This window comes from Onychostoma macrolepis, chromosome 18 (assembly GCF_012432095.1).
Source record: "Onychostoma macrolepis isolate SWU-2019 chromosome 18, ASM1243209v1, whole genome shotgun sequence".
Lineage (NCBI taxonomy): Eukaryota > Metazoa > Chordata > Actinopteri > Cypriniformes > Cyprinidae > Onychostoma > Onychostoma macrolepis.
In genome coordinates, this window is record NC_081172.1 from 8,309,778 (window position 1) to 8,337,069 (window position 27,292).

A 27,292-nucleotide genomic window follows, 5' to 3' on the forward strand; every position below is an offset into this window, starting at 1 on the left:
TCCGTCTGTTTGATTCATCACAATCATTTCAGCCATTTCTACTTGGTTTTATGCACTTTCGTAATGAACTTTAAACTGTAACTTAACAGATGCTGTAGGCCTGCTTGAGTTCCCATCATGCATCACAATATCAATAAAATATGCATATAACTGTTTATTGTTTGCTGCTTATGGTGTTCTGAGTTATTCATATTATTTAACCACGAACAATCCTAAATCATTCTGCTCTGCAACATCAATTTTGTTATATAGCAGTTAAGCTTTTCGGGAAGAAGTGAGTTATATTTTTACAGTAAGTTACCATGGTAATATTTATTCATTTATTTTTTCGCATACACTTGTTACATATGTAACCTAACTGCGTCTTCTAGTCTGCGAACTTTTCATGCATTCTTAATGCAAATGAACAGTGGAATGCACTGGAAAAATAACGATGGGTAAGAAAAGCGCAGGACTTAAAAGCGAAGTTTACTTTATAGTCTGCGGAAGCTTTTTCTTATTCGCATGTTTAAAGAAACAACAAAAACGTTTGGGTACTCTATCATTAAAATAATTTCGGACGATCAAATTTCCTCTGCCAGCCAGCGCCCAGCTGCCAAAAACAGGCGCTTTCATTTTCATATCACCTCAAACTATATTTAGAAAATATGCTTGTATTTATAGACTTAAAAACTGCTTTAGGACATTCGGTTTGCATTTAGAGTCATACGTTTAGTTTGACAGAGTCACTATGTTACAGAATATGAAAAAAGAAAAAAAGAAAACACCACTAAATGAGAGAAAAAGACGTGATGTCATGATGACGTCGAATGGCAACATGCGACTTTGATAAACCTGAACACTCGTCACTGAAATAAACGCTTTTCCTGCATCGAGTTTTTGGTATAATTCACATTTGCAGTAGGGCACAGAAGTTTGACAGAGTAGTGCACACATCGCTCTCTCTTCCCTGGGGATTTTGCATAGATAATTTTGCTTCCGGATTTTTTTTTTTTTTTAATTCTCAGTATGTTCTCTTCACTTCCTTGTGTTTAACGAATAGAGGAACTGACCACATTGTGACTAGACTGATCATAGATTTTATTTTATTTTATTTGTTTTAAAAAAGTACAGCATTAGGCTATTTTTTATATTTCAAAATGAGAATTAGTTTGATTACAGCAGGTGTTTTTCGACGTGGTCATTGATTTTCTTCTCTAAACTTGGGTAAGTTTATTTAGTTGGGTGTTTACGGGGTGTTCATGTATGTAAACTTTTGATTTAAAGGCTTAATTTTTTTAATTAAATATACACTGATCAAGTTTAAGGAGTTTTATAAAACTAAATAGAAGATGATATAAATACAAAGCTAATGGGAAAACTGTTACTTGAAAGTTACATTTGCAACAAGATGCACAACAAATAAGCTCTATACAGTTTCAGTGGGCTACAAAAAAGTAAATTCTGCAAGAGCAAGGCTGCCTCCACAGCCTCTTGTTGTTAATGATAACAATTACGTATTGTACTCCCAGTTAAGACAAACTAGTATGTGGCAGGTCCATTTTCTTACCCTGTTGAGCAACAGACCCTCGTTTATTTTTATCTCGAGTATGTCAGTCTACATTGATTTTTGGTTTGTTATTTAAAGTTTTATCTTGGCGCTTGTTTAAATGTCAGGAAAGAGAGTGGTTTCTCTGTCTCTTTCACACAGAAAGCTCAAAATGGAAGAATGGAGGGTGTGGGTGATGTACAAAGGTTTCTGAATGGAAACCACATTGAGTTTACTTGGTTAATACTTTACTTTTAAAGAGGGACTTGCTTTGGGACTCTTCCACCATAGGCTACTCATTTGCAATGCAAATATAGGCTTCTATGGGGAACCAGACATGAAACATCTATTTTGCTTGCCATGGTTCAACAGTTTAGAAAACTGACTCTAAAAGGTGCATTGTTTAGTCACAGATAACTGCTTGTCATATTTCTCTTTAGGTGGTGATTATTTCTATTATCAGAGCTGGCAAGTCACATGCATGGTTGGGAAATTACAGTATTAACGTTGTCGTCTCCGTAAATTGTTATTCTTTAAACCCAAAACTTATGTAAAGACAGAATTGATCATTCTAGCAAATTCTGTTTCATGAACACTACTGTAACAGTTAGCCTACTGCAGGTTCACCTAAAAATTCTTAATTACTCATCCTCATGTCATTCCAAACTTGTATGACTTTCTTTCATCTGTAGAATACAAAACATTTTTTTGAAGAATGTTTCAACCATTTTTGTCCATATAATGAAAGACACTGATGTCCGAACCATTGAATGGACAATGAACCACAGACATTTTTCAAAATATCTCCTTTTGTGTTCCAGAGAAGAAAGTCATAAAGGTTTTGAAACGACATGACGGTGAGTAAATAATGCCAGAATTTTCATTTCTGGATTACTAGTTATTTAATGTTTGATTTGATCCATGCATTATCTTGAATATTTGAATATGAGATAGTCCATCGTGTTTAGATATTCAAAGTACAGACATTTTTTGCCATGTCATTCAGTTGTAAATAAATCAGACCTGCTATAAGTAACAACATAAGTTTCATGATGCTACATGTGTACCGCTGCCACACAGACTGCAATAAGTAACTTCCTGCGGCCGTTTGTATTTGCCAGTGTGCGACCAAAGGCAGTGATGGCGGGCCGCGTTCAGCAGGGAGATCTGACCGAGTACAAGAAGAGTCTCATTAAGCGGGACCTTGAGATGGGGATAGTGATGACCGTGTTCAGACAGAGGATGGAGAGGCTTACCGTGCAGGTCATCATGGAGACGCGACAGGTGGCCTGGTCGCGCACCGCCAACAAAACAGAAGGAGTGTGTGAGTGTCTTCCCTCAAGCTTATTTCTCACATTTACACTTAAATTTGCATTTAAGCTGTTTGTTTTTATCTGTATGATGACCTTAGTGTTTCCAATGTCATGCCTCAGCATTTAAGCTACAGAAGCTTTATGATTAAAGTTAACTAGGCAATTTAGAACAGTACTTTGTTGTTTTAAAGTGATTGCTCACAATTGGATTTTACAAATATATGGACATATGAAGTGATATTGCATTATATAACAAAATCAAACTTAGTGGCATTTGCATTAAACAAATTCATTTAGAGTGATTTTTATCCAGGATCATCAAAAAAAATTTTTCAAGTGTATACTAAATTTATATTTTTAAGGAATGTTTATTTTAAAGGGAAAACGAGTTAAAGTAGGTTTGAATGAATTACATTATTGTTCAAAAGTTTGGAATCGGTAAGATTTTTAAAAATGTTTTTGAAAAAGACTCTTATGCTCACCAAGAGTGCCTTTATTTGATATAACAATAATACAAGAAATATTGTGAAATATTACTACAATTTAAAATAACTGTTTTATATAAGATAACATTTCTTATTTTTATCAGTATCTGAAGTTTGATGCTTAATATTTTTGTGGAAACTGTGACTTTTTTTAACAGTTCTTTGATACATAAAAAGTTCAAAATAACAGCATTTATAGAATAGAAATGGTTTGGTACAATGTAAAAGTCTTTACTTTAACATTTGATCAATTAATGAATCCTTGATGAAAAAAAGTAATTGTACGTATCCCAAACTTTTGAAGCTCAGAGTAAATCACTAAAAAAATGTTTATATAAAAATCATCTGACAAAAAAATGGATAGTGAGATGAACTGACCATCAAATTTTAACATTCCAGGATGATCTGTTCAATAACGGAGAGCTTATTTCAGATAGTAGTAGGGGTGTAACGGTACGCGCATCGTGTATCGAACGGTTCACGGGCAGTTCCGAATGGAAGTGATCATCCCTATCCCCTTGGAGTGGGGACTTTGGAGTGAGCAGGGCACGTGCGTGTCATTATGTAGTCGTTTGGAATGCACTTGATGAAGGGAGCGTAATTTCCTCATTATCTTCTGCTGGGATGTTCCCGTGACAATGCAGCAAGGTGTGCATCAGCAGATGTCGCTGTTTAAATGTCAAAAGTCTTTTTATTGTTGTTCGCATAACTGTTGCAAATAAACATACATTTTATATTTGAAAAAGTTTTTAATGCTATATAATATATAAAACTTTTTAAAATATAAAATGTATATTTTTTATGCGGGTGTCCGTCAGCGAATCATTTGGAACTGCCCGTGAACCATTCGATACACGACACAGGTACCGTTACACCCCTAGATGGGCTGTGTCTGAAATTCAAATGAGCTACTTTGCTGTCTTAATTTCTACATGGGCAGCAACAATTTTAACACATATTTACCACGATCTTGTAGGAGAACGCTTTTGTGGCTGGTTGGTGGTTGCCAATAATTACAGGAGTCTGTAGTGCCTTCACACTCCTTACAACATCTTTGTCACCCTCTAAAGTGCCACTCACACAGTTTTTCTTTTAGTTTCCACACACTTTCTTGGCTACGTTTCTTTTTCTCTCCAGCTAATCTTTCTGCTCTTATAGACTACTAGTGCATGAATAGTGTGTATTCTTACTTGCTGATCATGACAATGTCATGCACCTTGTCATGGTGTTTCAGATATTCATATAGTGACATCAGTTTATGTATTCAAAACACTTCCCCACACTCTTAAGAAAAATGGTTCTAAACAGTACCAGAAAAGGGTTCTTCAGCTTGTAACAATAGGAGAACCCTTTTTGGTGCTGAATAGAACCCTTTTTATAGGGTTCCATAAAAAAACATGCGTTGAAAATGCTATATATCGGTCCTTAATGGTCTTTTTAATGATAGTTTATTTTCATTAATATTAGTACATATCATATATCTTTAATAGTATTATTAATATGATTTGTATATGATTTATTAATATAGTTTTTTACCCCTCTGTCTGCCTGGTCTTATATTATCTTGTAGCCTCTATTAGGGTTTTTACATAATAAAACAACAACAATAGCATGTCAGTTAGGTACTTTTATTTATTTATTTTTAATGACATGCGAAATTGTAACAAAATTACAGTGCTCTAACAACAGCAGAATACATTAATAAATGACAATTGACATTGAACATAAATAAATACTTAAAGTAAAACAAGATAGAAACAGAAAATAGTGTGATACTGTATTTTCATAATCCTCTATGATGCCTGAAAGTCCATCATTATGCATATTTTGGTGTGATTGAGGGGCAGTTTCTCTCTGCAGGTGACGAGGTTGTAGGATGTGACAGCATCTGAAATGCACAATTGAGTTTACAGTTACAATGTGTCTCCTTCCATTTGTTTAAAACAATTGTTTATGAAGGTCAAAAGTAGTATGTTAAAAGGAAAAAGTGATATAAAGTCATGGGATAGCTGTGACTGGGTATGTTTATGCATAAACCCAAGTAGTAATAATAGTAATAATAATCATCATCTCACATAAATTCTATCTTTGTTACTTACTTGGTGGTGAAGAGGAGATAAGTATCTTTAACTGAACAGGGCTGGTCACACTTACATATTCTGTTAAACTAAAAAGACATTGGTAGGAAACCAGTTATATATATATATGTAGCCTATTAGGGTTTACATTAAAACAACAATAACAATGTTGTGTGGATTGGGAACTTTTATATTGACATGTAAAATTATAGCAAAAATGTCAGTGCTCTTAACAACAGTTATTAGCTGAATACATTAAAAATTAACATTGAACATGAATAAATAAACAAAGAAGTAAAACAAAATAAAAACAAAAATAGATGTGATGAAGACCAAGTTCCAGTGAAATATCTTCATATGCCTTTAAGTCCATCATTATGGTGTGACTGAGTGACAGTTTATCTGCGGATGATGAGGTTGTGGGATGTGATGCATCTGAAATACACAACTGAATTTAGAATTACAGTGTGTCCATTTGTTTATATAAAAACAATTCTTTTCACGAAGGCCAAAAGTAACAAAACATGGACCGTATGTGAGCCCTTCACAATCTTAAAAGAAAAAAAGTGATATAAAATCAATTAATAATTATTGCATATTAATAGAATATTAGCCATTTATTAGTAGTAATTAAGCACATATTAATGCCTTATTCTACATGACCTTATTCTACATCCCTAATCCTACCCAATACCTAAACTTAACAACTAACTTACTAACTATTAATAAGCAGCCAATAAGGAATTTATTGAGGGAAAAGTCGTAGTTAATAGTTAATAAGTGTTCCCTATTCTAAAGTGTTACCAAAAATTCTAACAGTATGGATTATAAATTCAATATCTCTGTTACCTACTTAGTGGAGAAGAGGAGAGAAGTATCCTCAGCTTAAAAGAGCTGCGCACACTTGCATATGACCAAAAAACTAAAAAGAGAAAAGAACATGTTTGTTTGGAAACCAGTTAAAATTTTAAACTTAAATTTGTATTTAAATTTAAGAATGAAATCATTTACCTGTTGAGAGTGTGTTGACAGTCTGTGTAGTTGTATCACTGAACTCCAGAACTCCAGAGGTGCTTTGACAGTTACAGATTTGAAAAACAAAAGGGCGGGAACAAAGAACCCTAAACTCTAACACAAAGAACCATTTCAGCATAAAAGGGTTCTTCAGGATGCTGTGGTTCTAAATATAACCGTTACTACATATAAAGAACCTTTAAAGAACCGTCTTTTTTTAGAGTGCAGAAGAATTTTCAGGGTTTTTCTTTTATCAGATCTGGGCCAGTGTTATTGTATTATTAGATACTATTATGGTATAGTTTCTGTAATTTTGGCGCTTAAAGTTGTTTGTTGAAGCACTAAAATTATATTATTTTATTTTAGTTAGGTGGCAGTTTGGAAACATTTTAAAACTTTTAACTTTTTCATTTATTTATATTTTGTTTTATTTTATTTTATTTTTATTTAAAGTAAAAAAAAAAGAAAGGATTTTTAATCATTTTAGTTAACAATAACAGCACTAATCTGGGTTGATTAATACTGTCAGTTTGTGTCTGAGTTACTGTCTAAGTACTGTACATGTATATGTTTATGTTACATGTTGCAATCTCATTTTTGCAGTGGACCTTTTTGAGATCCGGGAAGTACGAGCAGGAAAAAACTGCAAAGACTTTGATCGATTCAAGGACAGCAAGGATAAATATATAGACCCCAACTCATGCTTTACTATATTCTATGGCTCTCAGTTTGTTCTCAACACTCTCAGTCTGGGGGGTATGTGTGTCTTCTTATGCATTTTACATGTTCTAACTAAAAAATATAATTATAAGTGTAATTAAATCACTTTTTTATTGTCATTCCACCATATGCCTACATGTAATATGCTATGATATAAAATATATAAAATTTGTGTATGATGGATAATTATACTGCAGCATCTGACTTGTGAGGATGATAATAGACTGTTCAAGGAGGTACTTCCTCTCTTTCAATATATGTTTGAGATTCATTTGATATGAGGCCGCATTTTGCTTTCCTGTGTTGATGTATAGTTTATTCTTTGGCTGGTTAAGAAATGACTGTCAAAGGAAGAACATTTTGGGTTCCTGAAATGATCTGAAGAGGAGAAACTAGCTGCATTGTTTTTAGTGCTGAAAGCATTTGCTGTTCCACAGCTGATTCAGTGGAGGATGCAGAAAAATGGCTGACAGGATTGGAGTTACTCAGACAGGAGACACTGGTGGCTTACACACCGGAGATTATAGAAAGGTACACACACACACACACACACACACACACACAGATACAGATAGTGTATCCATAAACCATAACACAAATCATGTGTTTGTTTCATTCTCTGTTTTTTCCTCTACTGTAGTTGGCTGAGGAAGCAGATGTACTCGGTTGATCAAACAAAGAAAAACAGGTTCTCCTCTTTCTCTTTCACCTTCTTCTCAACCGTCTCTTTTAAGTTTCTGTCTCCCCTCATTACTGCTCCTTTTCTGTCTCTCACAGCATCACCCTGAAAGAGCTCAAGTCTCTTTTGCCACAGATGAACTTTAAAGTACCAGGTGGTCGTTTTTTGAAGGACAGAATTGCGGTATGAATGATACATTGTATACACATTATCTTGACGGAAGTGTATGCTTTGCATCATATGGAAAACTTTATGGCAGCTGAGTGGGAACATTTCCTCTCCTAAAGTTTTTCAAATTATCGTCTGTTTATCCATAAGTTTTTAAATTTTTTCTTGTTTTAAGACGTGTAGTTAATGGCTTTGCTTTGGTATAATTTCAGGTGGTGGGAGCAAAGAAAGAAATTCTGGATTTTGAGCAATTTCACAAATTCTACAATCTTTTGATGTTTGAAAACCAAAAGATGGTAAGTATGCAGTTTAGTTGTGCTGAAAAGTTTGGGATCGGTACGATTTTAAAAAGTAGAAGAAGTAAAAAGTACAGTAAAACAGTCATGTTGTGAAATATTATTACAATTTAAAAAAGCTGTTTTCTATTTGAATATATTTTAAAATGTAATTTATTCCTGTGATGGCAAAGCTGAATTTCCAGCAGCCATTACTCCAGTCTTCAGTGTCACATGATCCTTCAGAAATCATTCTAATGCTAATTTGAAGCTCAATGAACAATTCTTGTTATTAGTCATTTTTTTTCTTAAGTTGTACTGCTTGCCAGTTGCCATTTTTAATATAATGCATATTTTTTCAGTGGTCTTTGATTAATAGAGCGTTATAGAAAGAACGGGATTGTAAAATGTAAAAGTCTTTACTTTTCTAGTATCATCTATAGAGTATGTTGTTTGTCATTTTGTTAGATTCTAGATGAGTTTAAAAAGGAGTCGTGTGCTTTCATCATGGGGTAAGAAACTGTCAAAACATTATTCTTTAAATGTGTCATGAGGTCATTCTAATGTTCTCATTCTTACTGAGTGTTTTGTATGTTTTTGTTTGCAGTAACGGCGATCAGCCTATTCAACTCTGCGATTTCCAAAGATTCCTTTTATTTCATCAGAGAGTAAGACTTTCTGCTTATCCGTTCATCTAATATATGAAGAGTTCAGATGCAAAAGCCTCTAAATGCCATCTGAAATATTCTTCTAAAATGATCATTTTTCTCAAGCTCCTATATTTATGTTCAGTTATTTCATTTTAATTGCATGGAAAAGGACCTATATATTGCCATTAGAGTAAAATAACTGAACGTAAACATAGCAGCCTGATAAAAATGCTCATTTTAGATGAAAATTTTAGATGGCACTTAGAGGCTTTTGCATCTGATCTCTTCATATATACTGTCTATACCAGCCAAATATATCAATTTCATTCAAATACTATTTCAAACACTTAGTTTAAAGCAAATACTGTGAATTTATTTTGTAGGAGTCTTGGGCCAACAATGCAAATCAAGTCCGAGAGCTGATGACCATCTTCATCGATGACACAATGAGGAAGACCAACGATCCGGCCTTTACTGTTGAAGAGGTATGGGTTATAGAGATGTTTACTTTATGTAAACTTCAGGTGACGTGTTTTTAGAGCTTTCTTTCTGTCCTTCTAGTTCCTTAGTTTTCTCTTCTCCAAAGAGAACTCGATTTGGGATGAGAAGTTCTCTGAGATTTGCCCACTGGACATGAACAATCCTCTGTCTCACTACTGGATCAACTCTTCTCACAACACGTCAGTGCTGCAGTTCTTCATGCTCATGACACACACACACAGCAGCTCCTTCTCTTCATGATCAATTTCCTGTGTTACTTCATGTGTTTCGCTTTTTTTTCCACAGATATTTGACTGGCGATCAACTGCGCAGTGAGTCCTCAACAGAAGCTTACGTCCGCTGCCTGAGGCTGGGCTGCCGCTGTGTTGAGTGTCAGTGAACCATACCCTCATTTCTTAATAAATATTCTTTAATATTCTGTTGAATCTAATGCCAGTCCTTTTCGGCTTCATTTTATGCATAGATAATGCATTGATAAAATTGTTCTGAAATTGGTGGGAGTCAGTCTGATGACCTTAATGTTTCTTTTTTCCAATTCAGTGGACTGCTGGAATGGTCCTGAGGAACCTATTATATACCACGGCTGGACCAGAACCTCCAAGATTAAGTTTAAGGATGTGGTGAAGGCCATCAATGATCATGCTTTTGCAACATCTGAGTTAGTCATCAACATCACACACATTTACACCTTTATTTGTGAGGTTTTGTCAAGTTAATTTCACCTAACAGAGTTAGGCGAAATGAGTTTTACAAAACCTTTCAAGAACATACCAGGGTCTCATCTGTCCCAAAATTTACATAAATAAGCAAATATATTTTGCATAAAGAAAATTAAATCTATTTTCAGGAACATATATAGATGTAGATTTGTGCAGTGTGACATTATTTGTATTATTATTTTGCATTATTACCCCTAAATTTGCCTGAATAAATAATAATGAACAATGATATATTATTTTAAATATCAAGTGTTATACAGCATGGGTAATATTTGTTGTACTAGCTTTAATTAATGCTAATTAAATTTTTTACAGATTTAGTAAATAATTTAATGAGAATACCATTGAGAAAGTTTGTAATTGCATTACAATAATAAGAATTTGGGTTTAAAATGTGCCTGTTTATAATGAGAATACGGTCACAATGCACAAAAATCTAAATGATCCTTAATATAGCTTTCATTGTTTTTATGCAAAATGTTTTCTTAATTTTTGTTTTGATTTTGAGATTAAATGTGACCTGTACATGTTTTTTTTTTTTTTTTTTTTTTTTTTTTGAAGTTTCTTCACTTTTTGTCTAAATAATAAGTAATAATAAGTAATAATAAGTAATTAAAAATGAAATCGTTGCACACAGTGTATCTACAAATGTGCAGTATTCTTAAAGTATGTTTATGAACATGTCACTGTTGGCAGGTATCCTGTGGTGCTGTCCATAGAAGAACACTGTGACCTCAAGCAGCAAAAAATGATGGCTCAGGTGTTCAAAGATGTTTTCCAAGACAAGCTTCTGCCTGAGCCGCTGGAACCAGAAGCAGAACAACTGCCATCACCAACCCAACTCAAGGGGAAGATCATCATCAAGGTAGAGAAGCTTCATTGGAAAATCCTGCAATGTCTTAGAGTTTACAATGCAATCCAAAGCCATGCAATTTTTCATACAGCACAAGAAACTGAATATTGATGAGACCTTTAGCAAAAAGGACGTACGGAAAGGAGATAAGCAGGGAGAGCTCTTCATCTGGGATCCAATCGATGAGGTGCCGAAATCCAGTGAACACTATCACAGGCTTGTGTGATTGTTTGATCTTATTCCAATCGCCTTACTTGTTTATGATTGCAATTTTTGTATGACTGTGTCCGTGTACAGAGATGGTACAAGCACTACTGCGTGATCGAGAATAAGACATTGTATTATGCTGAGGAGAATGAACTACAAGAGGAGGACGTTGGAAAGGTGAATTACTGAGGCTCCATTTTAGAATGAGATTTACTTGAAAAATCTCATAAATTAAAGGTATTCACTGTGTAATTCACCTCTCCTCAGTCACCTCAGGGTGGTACAGAGCTTCATCAGTCAGAGCCCTGGTTTCATGGGCGGATGTCAGAGGGCAGACAGACAGCCGAGAGACTGCTGCAGGAATATTGTGCAGATTCGGGTGGAGTTGACGGGACATTTCTGGTGCGGGAGAGCGACACCTTCGTCAATGATTGCACCCTCTCATTCTGGTAATGTAGGCCTGCTCTAACTTTAGAGAGAGAGAAGGGTTGATTTTTTGTATTGTGTTTTATTTTATTTATCATCTGTAATTTATTCTTTTCAAATGGAATAAATAAGGAAAAAGCTGAATATGCGGTTTATATGGGTCAGTCTTGCTATGCAGTATATTTTCATGTCCTGTCACAATCTGGTAGTTGTTAAAGATTGAACTCAAAATCATATTAGTGACATTTCTTATTAATGTAATTAGTACTATTGATTAGTAACTTTGTTTTGGTTAAAAATGATCCGAAATCAATATTTGAGCAAGTACATAACCAGCCATTGTTCAAAACTATCGCCTTACTTTAACACGATTCACAACGCTTAGTTTATAATAATGTTTTCTAATTTGAGTGGTACGGGTAGGTTTTCGCGGGAAATTCGAGCATGGCACTGCGTCATTAGGTCACGTCTGTAAACATAAAGAAGTTGTCCCGGCTAGGCTATCGCATGTGAGGATCCTGCAGGTGGCATATCATTTAGCCTTTTCTCACAGCAGCTAGAATAATTAAATGTATCATTTTCATGGCAGATTGTAATCCGGAAAGGATTATGTTTTTATGAAACTCATGTGAATGATTAAATTATATTTCAGTTTTAAATGTGCTTCTGATTACAGATAGCCTGAGATTACACAAGACTTGTATTTTAAAGAAAACCAGTTCGAAGGGAGAATAGTTTGCTTTTTGGGTTAAAATAATTTCTTAATATGAAATTCGAATGGCATGACAAATAGATATTAGACTGTACAGAAACTGAAATCTACACGCTAAAACACACTATACTCATAGTCATTGTTAACATTAATAATTTGAGAATAAAGTATAACAATAGTAATACTTTGCACGGTTTAATGTGATATGAGCTAACCGATCTTTAGATTAAATCACTATTGGTAGCACTATGGTAATGCTTTTTTCTTCAGCTGGTCAGAACAAAAGTGACAGACTTGTTACTTACTTGTTCAGATGTCAATATACGGTGAAAATTCTTATTTGGGTCATATATTCCAAGACGTAGGCTAGAATCTGTGATTGCGAAGTACAATAAATATCCTCACCGGTGCGTGACTGACAGCTACATTTGTGATCGTAGAAACGCCAAACAAGCACTACTCTACACAGCTCAAAACTCACGTTTGAATAGTCAGTAAATTAGCAAATTCTTTAAATATCGAAACGTACTTACAGGCTGTGAGTCAGAAGCCCCAGACTGTCCTTGCGATGTTGTAATTTCCCCACTTTATAGTGTTCACATCACAGCCATTCATTCATAGTGTTCACATTGTAGGCTACTCTCTCCCAGGTTCAGGAAACAGTCCTCTGTAAAATGCGCTGCACACACTCAAATATTTGCATTGTACTGTTCTGGAACAGTGTTGTAAATACAACTTAACCACTGATTTCTAGTTTTGTACTTCATTTGGAAGGCCAAACAAAGTACCTTCGCTTTCACAACAAAACACACAGCGTCTCCACGACATGGCGTCAGCAACAACAATACTACTTTGCGTAAACATTTGGGTGGTGTTATGCAAATCTTTCCACACCGTGACATAGACATGTGGGACGTGTTTGAATGAGCCATTTTAGGAAGGAGTGGCAGAGTCTTAACTTTTATAAAGAATATCTCTTTGGGTTTGAGACTTTAGTCTTTGCAACTTTAGGGATCTTATCTTATATGCACGGACAGCTTGTAATACTCCAAAGAGAAAGGAAAACTTGAAATCATATGACCCTTAAGCAGTAAGATAATATAAACATTTATTTTTATAAAAAAGATTAATAATATTTGGATATGGATATGCAAATTTAAGTCATATATTACAGCAATTTCCACTGTATTCATTTTACTTCTTTAATTTGGGCATGTCTCTGTGGTAATAAGGTAATGACATTCTTAATGACAGTATTACACAGAAAGTGACGTAATATTGGGTGGGGAACAAAACAGTATAAACATCATTACATTTTATCATTAAATTTGAGTTTTGAATTTAAATTTTATCATTATTTTTTTAATCAGTATGATAATATGAAAATTTCAAAGGTGGATGAAAAAATATCACAATTAACTTGTAAGCTAATTGTGTTTTTTATATAATTTATGCCAATTTAAATAAGTTTAAACTAATTTCTTCAATAATGATTTTGCTACTGTAGTTTGAGCATTTCCTGGCTGTATAAAGTTTTTTTGTATAACGACATCATCCTCCAGTAAGTGATTCTCAATTCCTCATTGTCATTGAAATGGCTAACCTCAGCTCTTTATGTCCATCCTCTTGAGTTTAGTTTTCTTTCAGTTTTGTCATAAATAATATATTTCTGAAACAAATACCGTTCATTATAATAAAAGCATATTATTTTTTATGTTTCAGAAAGTGCTGCTTAACAAGAATGATCCATATGATTCATGTTAATAGCTTTTCTTCTTTGGTCACAAAAAAATGCACATTTTGCTAAATTAAATTCCCTGTGTGGTCCTTACAGGCGCACCGGACGAGTTCAACATTGTCGAATCCGTTCCTGCTTAGAAGGAGGCCACACTGTCTATTTCCTCACAGACAACCTGCACTTCCCCAGTGTGTACACGCTCATCCAGTATTACAGAGAAAACCCTCTCCGCTGTCAGGATTTCAACCTACGCCTCACTGAATTTGTGCCTCGACCAGACCAGCACCTGCAAGAAGGGTAAGTCGATACTTGACACGCACAAACAAACTTTATGGTGTTTACCACATCCCAGCCTGCAGGGCTGTAGAAGACCATGTGGACAGCTTCTTTTAACGCTCACGAGTGTCTGCAGACACACCGTACACGTGAAACTGTGGTTTTCTTGTCTTTAGGTGGTTTTACAGTAACTTGAGTCGTGGTGAGGCGGAGGACTATCTCATGAGGATCCCTCGAGATGGAGCCTTCCTCATCAGACAGAGAGAAGATTCAGACTCTTATGCCATCACCTTCAGGTGCTACTCTTTGTTTTTCTTCTCATTGCACTGACAAAAATCTGGAGTAGAAACAATATTCACTCAGAAATTGCTAGTATATTTCACAATCAATTAAAAGGAAATGGCAAGTAACACACGTGAAATTTTGAAGTAGAAAAACTCCATACTCCAGTCATCTTTGCTTTGTTTACAATATCTTTTTTTACAGTGTAGCAGTGCTTGCTAAGATACATAACCTAGTAATAAACTTTTAAGTTTGCCATCTACATAATTATTTTGAATCATGTGGTTTGCTGAGGAGAGATGTGCTATTACTAATATTATTATTATGATATTATTAATTATGATATTATTAATATTATTATTATGATGATAAAACAGAAGGTAACACTTTATAATAACTTTCATTAATAAATCATTAACCAACATTGCTTAATGCTTAATGGTTAATTGTTTAATATATATTCACATATTTTGAAATTATATGTTTGTTAATGTTTACTAAAAAATGTATTAAACATTCCCTAATAATTAACATTTCATGTAAATTAAAATGCTTACAAATTAAACTTCTAATTCATATGATCATGCACATCTTGAAAATCTACAAATGATTTTTAACAGATGTTACACAATGATTAAAAGCTTTTGTTAATGCACAACACTTGCTGTAGAGTTAGGAACAGGTTTGGGGGTATGGGTTGGTTTAAGGGTTGGGTAAGGTGTCAGTTTGATTTTTAAAACGCATTGAAAGTTTAATAACATTTGTAAACATAAATGAATGATCAGTTAAGCATTATATAATGTTTGTTAATGATTTATGAATGAAGCTTTTAATCATTGTAAACCATCTGTCAAAATCATTTGAAGATTGAAAAATCTTCACATTTCATCTAAACATCAACATTTGCTAGATTTATTTTAACTGAACAGTTGTAAGATATAGATCTATATATATATATATATATATATATATATATATATATATATATATGTGTGTGTGAATTCAGGTGCAAAAGCCTCTAAGTGCCATTTGAAATTTTCTTTTAAAATGAGCATTTTTCTCAGGCTCCTACAGTGTTTATGTTCATTTATTTCACTTTAATGGCAATGAAAGGAACCTATTTATTGCCATTAAAGTGAAATGACTGAACCTACACATAGGATAAAACTGCTCATTTTAGAAGAAAATTTCAAATGGCACTTAGAGGCTTTTATTAATTATTTTCTAGAAAGAAAATACGTTCAGAAGCTCAACTGATCAATTTCATAAGTTCAGAATTGGGGCTGAAGACCCACTGTAGCTTGTTGTTGTTGGTGGTGTTTTTGTTATTTAATGTAATAATTATTGCAATTCATGGATTAATTTTTTATTTTTGCTGAAACAGAGGTGAAGGGATGGTGAAGCACTGCCGGATACACAAAGAGGGATCTATGTACGTGCTGGGCACCTCCAGCGAATTTGAGAGCCTGCTGGAATTAGTGGACTATTTCCGAAAGAAACCACTGTATCGCAAGATCAAACTGCGCTACCCGGTCACACCAGATCTGGTGGATCGCTTCAGTTCGGTAAGTAATAAAGCAACATAATAAATCTATTTTGGTGCAGAGCAGACAAGAGGATACTTTTCTTGAGTTCACTTAAAACTTTGTCAGCTGCGGGCTGTACTGAACGCTGTGCAATGATTGTACAACAGTTTGTCTTTGCGTGCAGCATCTGTATGCACTCTTCAAAGTGAACAAGGGCAAGTGCACCTCTTCCTTTGCTAAGGCCACAGTTTGCATGTTACACTTGCATGCTTTCATCTCTAGTAGCTCTGTTGGTCTCTTCTCCTTTTTCCAATCAAAGTTCAGGCCAAAGGTTCTGATTTAGCAGAAGTATAATATGCACAAGTGTCATTGTATGGTATAAATATTTAGTAAGACATATACTAAAAAATATATTTTTATAATATTGTTAACTTCCTGAGGCTATGCTAATGTTTTTTTGTTTTTTTTTGCCCTCTTCCTGTGGCTAGTATTACGTTTATGCATCCTCTCACCACATAGCACATTTTTCCTGCTGTCACAGCCTGAAAGAGCGATAAACCTAAATGAGGACCTTAACTGCACCAAAAATGATTGCGATTAATCACAGAAAACTGTCTGATTAATGTATTTATGACATTTTATATATACACACATATAATATATATGCAGATATATATATATATATATATATATATATATATAAATATAAATATAAATAAACTTTTTAGGGTACTTCTCTTCTATTCAGTTGCCACTTGATTTTTAAAATAATGATCTTGAAGCAAAATCAGTTGGCAGAACCACTGATCTACAATACTTAATGTTCACTGATCAGACAAATTATTTAAAATGTATAGATTTTGTTTGGTTAAAGTTTAATGTGCAGGGAGAAAAGTCTAAGAAATGTTTTATGTCTTTCTTTACAGATAACCATATCTGCTTCACTTTATGATTCTAAACAGTACGTGGAGGCCAACGAGATAGAGCCGTCTCTGGTAAGCACAAACACAGCTCCTGCGAGTTAGCATGCGCAAGAGGTCATCTCCTGTGGGCTGGGGAGGAAGTGGTGGCGCTGGCTATCTCTTTCTCTCACATAGGAAACTGATCGACTCGAAAGAGGAAATGCAGCCTGGCTAAAAGAGCAATGTCATGTTTAGTTTGTATGCCATATGTGTTTCATGTTTCTAGCTCGAACGTAATTCACAAATTCCCTTTAAGGAAAATGTATTTTAGTGAACTACTGAAGGCTTGCGTGGGTTGCCTCAGTACTGTTGCAGATTTGTAGCAAGATTAAAGTCATTTTGCTGTGTTGCAGCCTCATAGCACAGTGAAGGCCCTCTATGACTACAGGGCCATGCGGCCGGATGAACTCACCTTCTATAAGGGCACTTTGATCCATAATGTGACCAAGGAGGCAAACGGATGGTGAGATTATTTGCGAATTTTGTAGATAATAAACAATAAATGCACTGTTTAGCCTTATAAAAAAAAAGCTGTGATGGTGCCATGGTACAGTGAGCGTATCAGATGATTATACCATGCTAATTTGGTAAATTCCATGGTACTGGAAGATTACCTTATAAATTTACCTCAGTATTTACATACAGTAGCACTCCAAGGTACATTACTGTACAGGAGGTGGGGGTCAGTAAGTTTTTTTTTTTTTGTTCATTTATTTGTTTAAAAATACAGTAAAAGCAGGGATATTGTGAGATATTATTACAATTTAAAATAACTGAATATATTTTAAAATGTAATTTATTCCTGTGATGGCAGAGCTGAATTTTCAGCAGCCATTAGTTTCACACAATTCTCCAGAAATCATTGTGATATGACGATTTGCTGAAACATTTATCATTATCAATTATTATCAATGTTGAGAACAGTTGCACTGCTTAATTAATTTTTCAAGTTTCTTTGGTGAATATAAAGTTAAAAAGAACAGTATTTATTTGAAATAGACTTTTTACTGTCACTTTTGATCATTTTAATGTGTTGTTGTTGAATAAAAGTAGTAACAAAAAAATCTTAACTACATTTTGAATGGAAGTGTATGTCAAAGAAAACTATAATTTTAACGTGGCTCATGTCCATAAAACATATGTCATCATGGTATTATAATGGTTGATTGTCCGTGTTACTTTTCTGTAGCTTTGTGGTACATAGTTGCATTAACACATGTTAATGAGGAAAGATTGTCTTATTCATGTCATTTCACTCTCTTATGACACTATCAGATATTTAAAAAAACCACAGGGTGATTTTAATTGCTTAAATTTGATAAGTTAACCAACATTTAATATTCCCAATCCCAACAGGTGGAAAGGAGACTATGGTGGAAAACTGCAGCACTATTTCCCTTCAAATTATGTAGAAGAAGTTGCCAATGCATCTGAGGCAGGTTACCAGGTAAAGAATATTACAAATTCGCATATTTGACATCACAGTTATGTAATTTATTGCTAATTAGTACATTATTTTGCATGCTTATTTGCTTAAATACATAGAGAATATCTATATTCAAAACATAGAATGTATTTAAGATTAGATGTTCTCTTTCAGGGCGATGAGGAAAATCCATTAGGTGACTTATGTAAAGGAATAGTGGACATCTCGAAGTGCACTGTCGGTAAGATTATTTATCTTCTGAGTCACCTTGAGCATCTGTACATTACATGTTTTTGTAATGGTATTTTGCACTCTTTTCGTCATTTCCAGTTCGTTCAGCCAAACACGGCAGGCCTGTGGTGGTAACGCTGCAGGATAAGGAGAATAAAGACACGCCGTTCGATTTGGCCACTGAGACCACAGAGGAGCTGTATGAGTGGTATCAGGTGGCCTGGGACATCACACAGAGAGAAGAAAACCGAGAGTTTGAGGTCTGTCTCACACGCTTAGACTCACACACTCTGTTTATTTGTCCTAAATAGGGCAAACTAGGGCTAGTTGTCACACGGGGAAGTTCTCACAAGGTTTTGAGTCACTCGTCCTGTAAATATAGTTGAAGTTGTGTAGTTGAAGCCAGACAGATTGAGGGGGTGTTTAAATGCTAGGCAGAGCCCTAGAAACACATTTAGCCATTGACATTTTAAGTATAAAGTCAAGTATTTCAAGTATAATGTTGGGCTGGTGTTTATAAATGTTTACAATAAATTTCTATTGCAGAAACAAAAGCAAAGGGAGGTCGAGTCCAGAGACGAGGTTGCCAGCGAGATGTCTGAGCTGGTCGTTTACTGCCAGCCTCGCAGTAAAGACAAGGACCGCTTTGGTATGGCTAATTAAATATGAATTTATACATATTATTTACATATACACTAACAAAAAATTCAAAAAAGAAATGAATAATTTCATTCACCAAGGATGCATTAAACTGATCAAAAGTGACAGTAAAGACATTAAAATATTAATCAGCTTAATTGTTTTCATCATTGATGATATTTCAACATTTTCTTGAGCAGCAAATCAACATATTAGAATGATTTCTGAAGGATCATGTGAAACTGAAGACTGGAGTAATGGCTGCTGAAAATTCAGCTTTGCCATCACAGGAATAAATTACATTTTAAAATATATTAAAATTCTTATTAAATTAGATTTATATTTCAAATGTATTCAAATTAAAATATATATATATAAAAAATATAAAAACAATTAATTATAATGTAATAATTAATTATTTTATAATTAATTAATGAATTTTTAATTGTAATAATATTTCGCAATATTACCGTTTTTCTGTAATTTTGATCAAATATTTGCAGCCTTGGTGACCCTAAGAGTCTTCTGTCAAAAACAAAAAAATCTGATGACCCCAAACATGAAGTAACTGTAAATTAACAATGTGATTGTCTTTCCCCATCAGATAATTATACCTACAAAGAGGTGCGCTCCTTCGTAGAAAATAAGATTCCCTCCAGAAGCAAGTCGACTCAGTTTATGTTGTATAACCGCAAGGCGCTGAGCCGCGTCTACCCTAAGGGCCAGCGGGTGGATTCCTCCAACTATGATCCGTACCCTCTGTGGATGTGCGGCTGTCACATGGTGGCACTCAACTTCCAAACCGCTGGTGAGTATGAAGTTAAACATCTCTTTAGTTCATGGACAAAGCTATCCATTAACATTCCCACTTATCTCAGTGGTGCTTGTTTAGCTAACTTATGACTGCACTGGAAGTATATGACATGTAACAGGCCAAAATAAACTTAACATAACATAAAATTCATTTAGTCAAAATAAACAGCTACTTGTGAACTTCTTTAAATGCTTTTTGGCAACATAATGGTGTGATTATACCATCTACCAGCAGGGGAAAACTGCCAACCTTTGACCCAAAATAGTAAACAAGCAAGTCGGGAGATGTACTCAATGAAAGTTAATGTTTTATAGAAATACACAATACATTTATACAATTATTATACATTTATACAAGTTTGTATAAAGGGGTAGAGTATTAGAAAGATGTAGGACACTTCAAAAAATGACTGTTACAAGAATAATGTAAAAAGAAAATAAGGCACAAAATATGTAATAAAGCAAATAACATGGGCTCAAACTGTGAGTGTAAGGAAAAGAAAACATTACAGAGAAAAGCATAGCATTTATTTCGTATGTGTAATAACACAGTGTGTGCGTTTCTCCTCAGATAAGTACATGCAGCTGAACAGCGCCCTCTTCAGTCTGAATGGAGGCACAGGATATGTACTGCAGCCTGAGCTGATGCGCAGCGATTACTATGACCCTCAACAGGAGAAGAAGAATATCAGATTTACTGTCACCATTAGGGTAAAACATGAGCTTCATTCAAGCAGAGCATTTATTTAGGTTGAGTTTGAGAGCTGAACAAGAACTGTTTTTCTTCATTAAATTAATTGAAAAGATGTTTTTTCTGATACTCAGGTGATAGGAGCAAGACATCTTCCCAAACCAGGACGAAGCATTGCCAGTCCCTTTGTGGAGATCGAACTGTGTGGCCAAACAGAGGACAACAAATTCAAGACTATCGTTTGCCGTAAGACACAGTATTATTTTAGTATAACTGAGATTTATACTATCTGATTTTAGTATCTGAATTATATTACATTTGAAATTTAGTTCAGATTTGAGCAATTTTGTTGTATGTTTTTATGATTTAAATCAGTTTTTGTTTTGAATATGTCTGTGGTTTTTATGAATTTTTAGTGTAGTTTTAGTTATTTTATTAAAGTAAACTGAAAATGGGAAATGTTGCTTTGGCAACTAACTGAAATAAGTTTAAGTTTTTTGATATTTTATTTCTGTTAACAATTTTTTTTAAATAATAACTTTTTTAAATAAGAAGAAAAAAGGCTTCTAGACTGATTTAATTTTCAAATGTTACAGTCTTAATTCAAATGATTTAGATTTTTTTTTAGTAACCACATAGACATAAAAAGCTAGGTAATAAAAAGCTAGAAATGCAAGCAAAACATTTTTAACACATATACTTATATATATATATATATATATATATATATATATATATATACATACAGTGAGGAAAATAAGTATTTGAACACCTGTCTATCAGCTAGAATTCTGACCCTCAAAGACCTGTTAGTCTGCCTTTAAAATGTCCACCTCCACTCCATTTATTATCCTAAATTAGATGCACCTGTTTGAGGTCGTTAGCTGCATAAAGACACCTGTCCACCCCATACAATCAGTAAGAATCCAACTACTAACATGGCCAAGACCAAAGAGCTGTCCAAAGACACTAGAGACAAAATTGTACACCTCCACAAGGCTGGAAAGGGCTACGGGGAAATTGCCAAGCAGCTTGGTGAAAAAAGGTCCACTGTTGGAGCAATCATTAGAAAATGGAAGAAGCTAAACATGACTGTCAATCTCCCTCGGACTGGGGCTCCATGCAAGATCTCACCTCGTGGGGTCTCAATGATCCTAAGAAAGGTGAGAAATCAGCCCAGAACTACACAGGAGGAGCTGGTCAATGACCTGAAAAGAGCTGGGACCACCGTGTCAAGGTTACTGTTGGTAATACACTAAGACGTCATGGTTTGAAATCATGCATGGCACGGAAGGTTCCCCTGCTTAAACCAGCACATGTCCAGGCCCGACTTAAGTTTGCCAATGACCATTTGGATGATCCAGAGGAGTCATGGGAGAAAGTCATGTGGTCAGATGAGACCAAAATATAACTTTTGGTCATAATTCCACTAAACGTGTTTGGAGGAAGAAGAATGATGAGTACCATCCCAAGAACACCATCCCTACTGTGAAGCATGGGGTGGTAGCATCATCTTTGGGGGTGTTTTTCTGCACATGGGACAGGGCGACTGCACTGTATTAAGGAGAGGATGACCGGGGCCATGTATTGCGAGATTTTGGGGAACAACCTCCTTCCCTCAGTTAGAGCATTGAAGATGGGTCGAGGCTGGGTCTTCCAACATGACAATGACCCGAAGCACACAGCCAGGATAACCAAGGAGTGGCTCTGTAAGAAGCATATCAAGGTTCTGGCGTGGCCTAGCCAGTCTCAGACCTAAACCCAATAGAGAATCTTTGGAGGAGCTCAAACTCCGTGTTTCTCAGCGACAGGCCAGAAACCTGACTGATCTAGAGAAGATCTGTGTGGAGGTGGGCCAAAATCCCTCCTGCAGTGTGTGCAAACCTGGTGAAATACTGTAATTGCAAACAAAGGCTACTGTACCAAATATTAACATTGATTTTCTCAGGTGTTCAAATACTTATTTGCAGCTGTATCATACAAATAAATAGTTAAAAATCATACATTGTGATTTCTGGATTTTTTTTTAGATTATGTCTCTCACAGTGGACATGCACCTCGATGACAATTTCAGACCCTCCATGATTTCTAAGTGGGAGAACTTGCAAAATAGCAGGGTGTTCAAATACTTATTTTCCTCACTGTACATACACAGTTAGGTCTATATATATTTGGACACTGACACAGTTTTCATAATTTCGGCTCTGTATGCCACCAGCACAGAATTAAAAATACAGATTTGAAACAATCAGAATTGAAACAAATGAAACTGAAGTGCAGACTTTAAGCTTTAATTCAAGGGGTTGAACAAAAATATAACATAAAATGCTTAGGAATTACAACCATTTTTATACACAGTCCCCCATTTTCAGGGGCTCAAATGTAATTGGACAAATAAATATAATCTTAAATAAAATGTTCATTTTTAATATTTTGTTGAGAATCCTTTGCAGGCAATGACTGCCTTAAGTCTGGAACTCGTGAACATCACCAGAGGCTGGGTTTCCTCCTTTGTGATGCTTTGCCAGGCCTTTACTGCAGCTGACTTCAGTTATTGTTTGTTTGTGGGTCTTTCTGCCTTTAGTTTTGTCTTCAGCAAGTGAAACACATGCTCAATCAGGTTGAGATCAGGAGATTGACTTGGCCATTGCAGAATATTCCACTTTTTTACCTTCAAAAACTCCTGGGTTCCTCTTGCTGTATGTTTTGGGTCATTGTCCATTTGTGCTATGAAGCGCTGTCCAATCAACTCTGCTGCATTTGGCTGAATCTGGGCAGAGAGTATATCCCTGCACACTTCAGAATTGATCCAGCTGCTTCTGTCCTCTGTCACGTCATCACTAAACGCCAGTAAACCAGTGCCACTGGAAGCCATGCATGCTCATGCTATCACACTGCTCCACCGTGTTTCACAGATGAAGTTGTATGCTTTGGATCATGAGCTGTTCCAAGCCTTCTCCGTACTTTTTTCTTCCCTTCATTCTGGTACAGGTTGATCTTAATTTCAGCCATCCAAAGAATGCTTTTCCAGAAGTGGTCTGGCTTTTTTTAGATGTTTTTTGACAAAGTGTAATCTGGCCTTGTTTGCTCCTTGTGTTGAACCCTCTGTATTTGCTCTCGTGAAGTCTTCACTTGATTGTACACACTAACCTCCTGGAGAGTGCTCTTCACTTGGCTGGATGTTGTGAAAGGGTTTTTCTTTACCATGGAGAGGATTTTCTGATCATCCACCACTGTTGTCCTCCGTGGACGTCCAGGCCTTTTTTCTCAGAATGCATGGAGAGATCCTTTTACTGCATGATGTGGGTTCACAGCAACAGCTTCCAAATGCAAATGGCACGCTTAGAATCAACTCCAGCCCTTTTACCTGCTTAATTGAGGTAGAAATAACGAAGGGGTAGCCCACATCTGTCCATGAGATGGCCTTTGAGTCAATTGTCTAATTACTTATGGTCCCTAGAAAAAGCTGTAATTCCTTAAACTTTCCTCCAATTGTGATGAGAATACCCTCAAATGAAAGCTTAAGAGTGTGCTCTTTAAGCCCATATTCATTATATAACTGTAATTGGAATATGTTTTGGTCAGCAGCTAAAATAATAAAAAATTGTGCATGTGTCCAAATACATATGGACCTATATATAGTGTGTGTATATCTGTGTCCACAGATGATAATGGACTGAACCCTATATGGCTCACGCCGAACAGTCAGCCTTCGGAGACATTTACTTTCAGCGTGTATGAACCAGACCTCACCTTTCTGCGCTTTGTGGTCTTTGAGGAGGACATGTTCTCTGACCCTAATTTCTTGGCCCAGGCTACGTTCCCTGTGAAAGGTGTTCGCTCAGGTAAGTCTATCAACTTCATTGCCAGTTATTTTTGTGAAACATTGTGCAAATGAATGCAGATTTAAGTACAAATGCTGAGTTGCTGCTTTCACAGGGTACAGATCAGTCCCTTTAAAGAATGGCTTTAGTGAAAACCTGGAGCTGGCATCTCTTCTGGTGTATGTTGATATTCAGCAGGTGGAGGTAAGAAACATATTTTGAACCAGGCATTTTGTTGTCAATGATGTAATTATTTATTTTAAGAAGAGAGTATCTCATTTAATTTTATTTTATTGAGAAGTTTAATGGAAATCCCCTATCATATCTGACTTGTTTCTTCAGAAAGCGCAGGAGGAACTTTACTCCTCCTCGAAACAGTTGCAAAAGAAACAGGCAGAGTTAAGCAACGAGTTCTGCCTCTACGACACTCACTCCAACCTGCAGCGCAGCGCGGGACCTGAGTCTATGTACTCAGAAAAAAAGATGAATAAACAGCAAAAAATCAACAACAGCAAGTTCTACTCATGAGGAAAGTCTGGTTCCTTTCTGGCCTGGTTCTAATGTTTCAAGGGTCTCTTCCTCTCGGTTCTGCTGCTCTATTACTACTGGTTCCCTAACAGGCCCCAGAGACAGGAAGTTGCAGCCATTTCACTTTTGTGCTCACACAGGAATAAAGCACAAAGAGAATTTGAGCAATACTCATGGGTGAATTCTCTGTGGAAGGTTAAGCTACAACTCAGAAGTTGTAAAACTCTTTAAATTGAGGGCATGAAGGAATTTTTATTTTATTTTTTTACTATGAATCTGTTCTTCTACCGTCTTCATCTGATTGTAACATTTCATTTGCAACTGTATTAAACTTTTCCTTATTGTCTTAAAATTGAAATAGCAAACAAGACATGTTATTTATTTTGTTTCTATCTTGTTTTAATGTGCTGAGGAAGTTTTATCAGGTTTGGTTGGATATGCAAGCGATAATGCACAGTCTGACAGTCATTATCTAATAATAAATTAGCATTTTTTTTTTTTTTTGGTATAATTGCCATCTGTTTGTACATTATCCCAATTATTACACAGCTACTCACAAAATAAACATATATGTGGACACAAAATGTTGAATGCAGTTTTTTATACTTTTATTTGTATATTATCTTAAAGTTTTCACTAAGACAAATGTACAATATACAAATGTACAGTCTTCTCAGGTCTTGTTCTCACTACAAATGATAACTTTCCCATGGACAATGTCAGTATTAGAAGTAGAAAATATCAAGAATCAGGTGTTCCATATGTAAATTATAATAAAACAGGTGGTAAACGTGCACAGTGTTGCAAAGATATAAGAAGCCTGTCTGACCTTGTTGATTTTAACAATGAGGACTTCAGCTCTCTTGATTCTCTCATATAAGTATTTAGTTCTGCAACTGGCCAAACCGTTTAACCAAGATTTACATTAAGCAATCTCAGACAGCGTTTTTGATGTTTGGTAAGATCCCACTATTGAAATGAAGCTTCTGTCTCACATTGAGGCTCAATGACCCAACCAGAACATTACTGTATTGAGAACAGTGTTTATGTCTGTAGAGGATGGGAGGGTTTTATGTAACATAAAAGGGGATAACAAGGTTTATCAATAAATATCTGGAAAAAATATCAAGTCATTAAACGATTCGAGTTTAGGATCAAAATGAAAATGTCTGATATATATATAAATATTAAAGGTCAAGCAGAACATCAGCAGCAAACAAAAAAACGTCAAAAACAAAAAATAAAAAATGCATAGCTGTAGCTAATTGCAAGAAATAGGAGGTTAATGCACAATATACTTTCATGCAACCAAATGCAACTATTATACTGAAATGCAACCAAAATCACAAAGGATTGGTTATTTAAAATAAACATGAACAAAAATAAAATAAAATACAATGTTTATTTTATTTCAGCTATTTGCCAAAGAATAATTGTACTTTTTTTCTTTAGTTTAACCTTATGTACTAAACTTACTAAAACTGAAATAAAAATTACTAAAAACCATATAGATGTATTTAGGAAAAAACGTAAGAAAAATGCAACAAACCGCACAAAAAGTGTTGATTTTAAAAGCTAGAAACCAAAAATCCTAGAAAGTTTATTTTGTGACAACTGTTAAGTTCAGGAAATTGCACATCAGATATCTCTTACCCGATATCTCTCTTTCCAGTAAAATCCACTTCTTCTAACAAATTCTTTATATTTTTCTCCACCCCCTTGTTTTAAAACAAATGCCCTTGCCACTGTTGGTCATTTTCAATTTCTGCTTGAGAGCATTGTATAGGTAGAATTTGAAAGATACAGCTTTCCAAATATTGGTTGGGAGGCCTGCGGCATAACAAATACAGGTATTTACTGAATTTGGATTACTTAGTTTAAAGCAATTCACAGGTAACTTTCATGAAGACAGTTTGGGGGTTTTGTTTTCTCTTTTGTTGTCTGGAAATGCTTGCTTTTCATCATAGGAAACAAGAAAGCTTGATTATGCCACAGGATGTGATTTTTCTCAAGACTGGTTTGGAGAAC

The 27,292-nt window shown here is 35.1% G+C and overlaps 1 protein-coding gene across 2 annotated transcripts; it reads left to right on the top strand.

Annotated features, from left to right (window-relative positions):
* Window positions 1–631: 631 nt before the first annotated feature.
* plcg2 (phospholipase C, gamma 2) lies at window positions 632–25,840 on the top strand. 2 transcript variants are annotated; one of them, XM_058752031.1, is made up of 33 exons: window positions 632–1,206; window positions 2,350–2,385; window positions 2,650–2,852; window positions 7,022–7,174; window positions 7,576–7,669; window positions 7,779–7,826; window positions 7,916–8,000; window positions 8,198–8,281; window positions 8,729–8,772; window positions 8,868–8,928; window positions 9,294–9,395; window positions 9,472–9,590; window positions 9,697–9,782; window positions 9,952–10,069; window positions 10,827–10,995; window positions 11,075–11,170; window positions 11,281–11,367; window positions 11,458–11,639; window positions 14,163–14,363; window positions 14,519–14,638; window positions 16,009–16,189; window positions 17,077–17,145; window positions 17,466–17,575; window positions 18,469–18,559; window positions 18,713–18,779; window positions 18,869–19,029; window positions 19,316–19,418; window positions 20,013–20,216; window positions 20,793–20,932; window positions 21,047–21,158; window positions 24,578–24,757; window positions 24,852–24,940; window positions 25,079–25,840. In XM_058752031.1, the coding sequence occupies exons 3-33, from the start codon at window positions 2,669–2,671 to the stop codon at window positions 25,262–25,264; spliced, it is 3,726 nt and encodes a 1,241-aa protein (XP_058608014.1). In that variant the 5' UTR covers window positions 632–1,206; window positions 2,350–2,385; window positions 2,650–2,668; the 3' UTR covers window positions 25,265–25,840. The 2 variants fall into 2 exon arrangements, with proteins under 2 accessions (XP_058608014.1, XP_058608013.1); XM_058752030.1 differs by lacking the exon at window positions 2,350–2,385 and having other exon boundaries at window positions 634–1,206.
* Window positions 25,841–27,292: the final 1,452 nt, after the last annotated feature.

Excerpts from the sequence above, each read along its gene's own strand:
- plcg2 (XM_058752031.1), top strand. The coding sequence starts at position 2,669 with ATGGCGGGCCGCGTTCAGCAGGGAGATCTGACCGAGTACAAGAAGAGT. Across the intron at positions 2,853-7,021 it reads CAACAAAACAGAAGGAGTGT|TGGACCTTTTTGAGATCCGG; the intron begins GTGAGTGTCTTC and ends TCATTTTTGCAG. Across the intron at positions 9,396-9,471 it reads CGGCCTTTACTGTTGAAGAG|TTCCTTAGTTTTCTCTTCTC; the intron begins GTATGGGTTATA and ends CTGTCCTTCTAG.